Below are 1,836 nucleotides of genomic sequence, written 5' to 3'. Positions count from 1 at the left end.
GATTAGGAAAATAAAGACAGGTTGAGGGCAGCATCCATCCTTTCACTCACATGGGTGGGGCTCCACAGTGGATCAAGGACATGGACAAAGCTGACTGAGAGCAGTGGAGGAGACCATGAAAATGATGGAATAGGAGCATCCTTAAAAAGTGAAGCTGAGAGAGCTGGGAGCTCTTCCAGGCAGGAGGCAAGGATGTGCATGGGACATATCATCAATATGCCATGGAATGACTCCAGTGATGACTTCCCACTTCTCTAAAGCTTTGGTTGAATCATATACATGTCCTGATGTCCTCATGTTGGTGAGATCACCCACAAGATCACAGTCACTAATTCTCTCCATTAAGAGGTGCCGCCAAGGTCAAATGGAAACAGCCTCAAGGGAAGGACATGCAGTTGAAGAGACGCAGGAGAGACAGCACTCCAAACCTCATGACTCACAAGGCTTGGGCAGCAAAAGCTGCGGCCTGCCTACAAAATGCCCCAAGGCCATGGGACAAGGCTGAACCACCCCTCCACAACAAGCATAAAAGCCGGCCCAGAACCTCTCTCCCTCACACACTTGTCCTGACTCCTTCTCCTCCTGCTCCTGTCAACAACCAGGTGAGTCTCAAACCCCTGACCCTCCTGCTCCTGCACCCTGGGCCTCTCTGCCAGCACACTCAGGCTCAGCCTCAGCAGCCCTCACACCTCCCCACAGACCCACAACACCAGCCACACTCCCTCACCCTCTCCACAGCCCATCAATCCCCTACACCCCAGCCCTGCCTCACCCTCCTCTTTTCCAGGACCCTCCACACCACACCCATGGCCTGCTACGACATCTGCCGTCCCTGCGGACCCACCCCGCTGGCCAACAGCTGCAACGAGCCCTGTGCCCTGCAATGCCAGGATTCCCGTGTCATCATCGACCCTTCCCCTGTGCTGGTGACCCTGCCAGGACCCATCATGACCTCCTTCCCCCAGAACACCGCCGTCGGATCCACCTCCTCGGCTGCTGTGGGCACTGAACTCAGTGTCCAGGGACAGCCCATCTCGGGTGGATTTGGTGGCTTTGGCTACGGCCTTGGCTATGGCCGTGGATTTGGCTATGGCCTGGGAGGCCTGGGCTGCTACGGCAGAAGGGGCGGCTACATCTGCTGAGGGCCCTCAGCACCACTGCTGACACCAACCACCCACTCCCTGAAACAGATCTCAGGCATTGCTGGCGCCTCTCTGGGCCAAGGCTCTCAAATGGGCTCAGCACTTCCAGCTCCTGCTCTCAGGGCTCCAAGCAAGGCAGCAGCCAAGGATCCAGCCCGGGCTGCCTGCACACACGGCCCATCTCCGTTCCTGCTCTTCTCCCACTCCCTGCTCTGCATCTCCCCTCTGGCTCTGTCCAGTCCCATCTCTGCAGATTCCTTCTGCCAAGCCAGAGGCCATTGGGCACCTCTGCTGGGCTGCTCCATTTGTGGTACAGGGAGCCCTTGATTCTCTGGCCAAACCTGCTGCAATCAAAGGACCTTGGCTGATCGTCACCCCACTTCCACCTCAGACCAGCTCCCTGCCAACGGCTGCTCAGGATCTCTCCTTGTTCTTTTGCCTCAATAAAATTCTCTTGCTTTGCAACCTGAGCTGTCTCCTTCAACTCCTTTCTCACAAACTTGTGCCAACCACACCTGGCACAAATCCATTTCTCCACAAGCCATTTCTGGAGGGTGCAAATTGCACCAACGCCTCTCTTGGAATTGCTTCTGCAGCTCCGCTCCCCACCAGGACACACTGGCACGCTTTGTGTGCATCACAGAGAGGAACCTCAGCTGGTAATCACAGGCCTGGCCACACCAATGCAGCTCTA

The 1,836-nt window shown here is 56.5% G+C and overlaps 1 protein-coding gene across 1 annotated transcript; it reads left to right on the top strand.

Moving 5' to 3' along the window:
• Nucleotides 1-806: 806 nt before the first annotated feature.
• On the top strand, nt 807-1,142 carry LOC120755304 (feather beta keratin-like). The gene has a single exon (XM_040070088.1). The coding sequence runs from the start codon at nt 807-809 to the stop codon at nt 1,140-1,142; it is 336 nt and encodes a 111-aa protein (XP_039926022.1).
• Nucleotides 1,143-1,836: the final 694 nt, after the last annotated feature.

This window comes from Hirundo rustica, chromosome 1 (genome assembly GCF_015227805.2).
Source record: "Hirundo rustica isolate bHirRus1 chromosome 1, bHirRus1.pri.v3, whole genome shotgun sequence".
Taxonomy (NCBI): domain Eukaryota; kingdom Metazoa; phylum Chordata; class Aves; order Passeriformes; family Hirundinidae; genus Hirundo; species Hirundo rustica.
Note: the sequence above shows the minus strand (reverse complement) of the source record. Positions and strands in the feature narration are given on the sequence as shown.

Coding starts and splice junctions, on each gene's coding strand:
- LOC120755304 (XM_040070088.1), top strand. CDS start 807: ATGGCCTGCTACGACATCTGCCGTCCCTGCGGACCCACCCCGCTGGCC.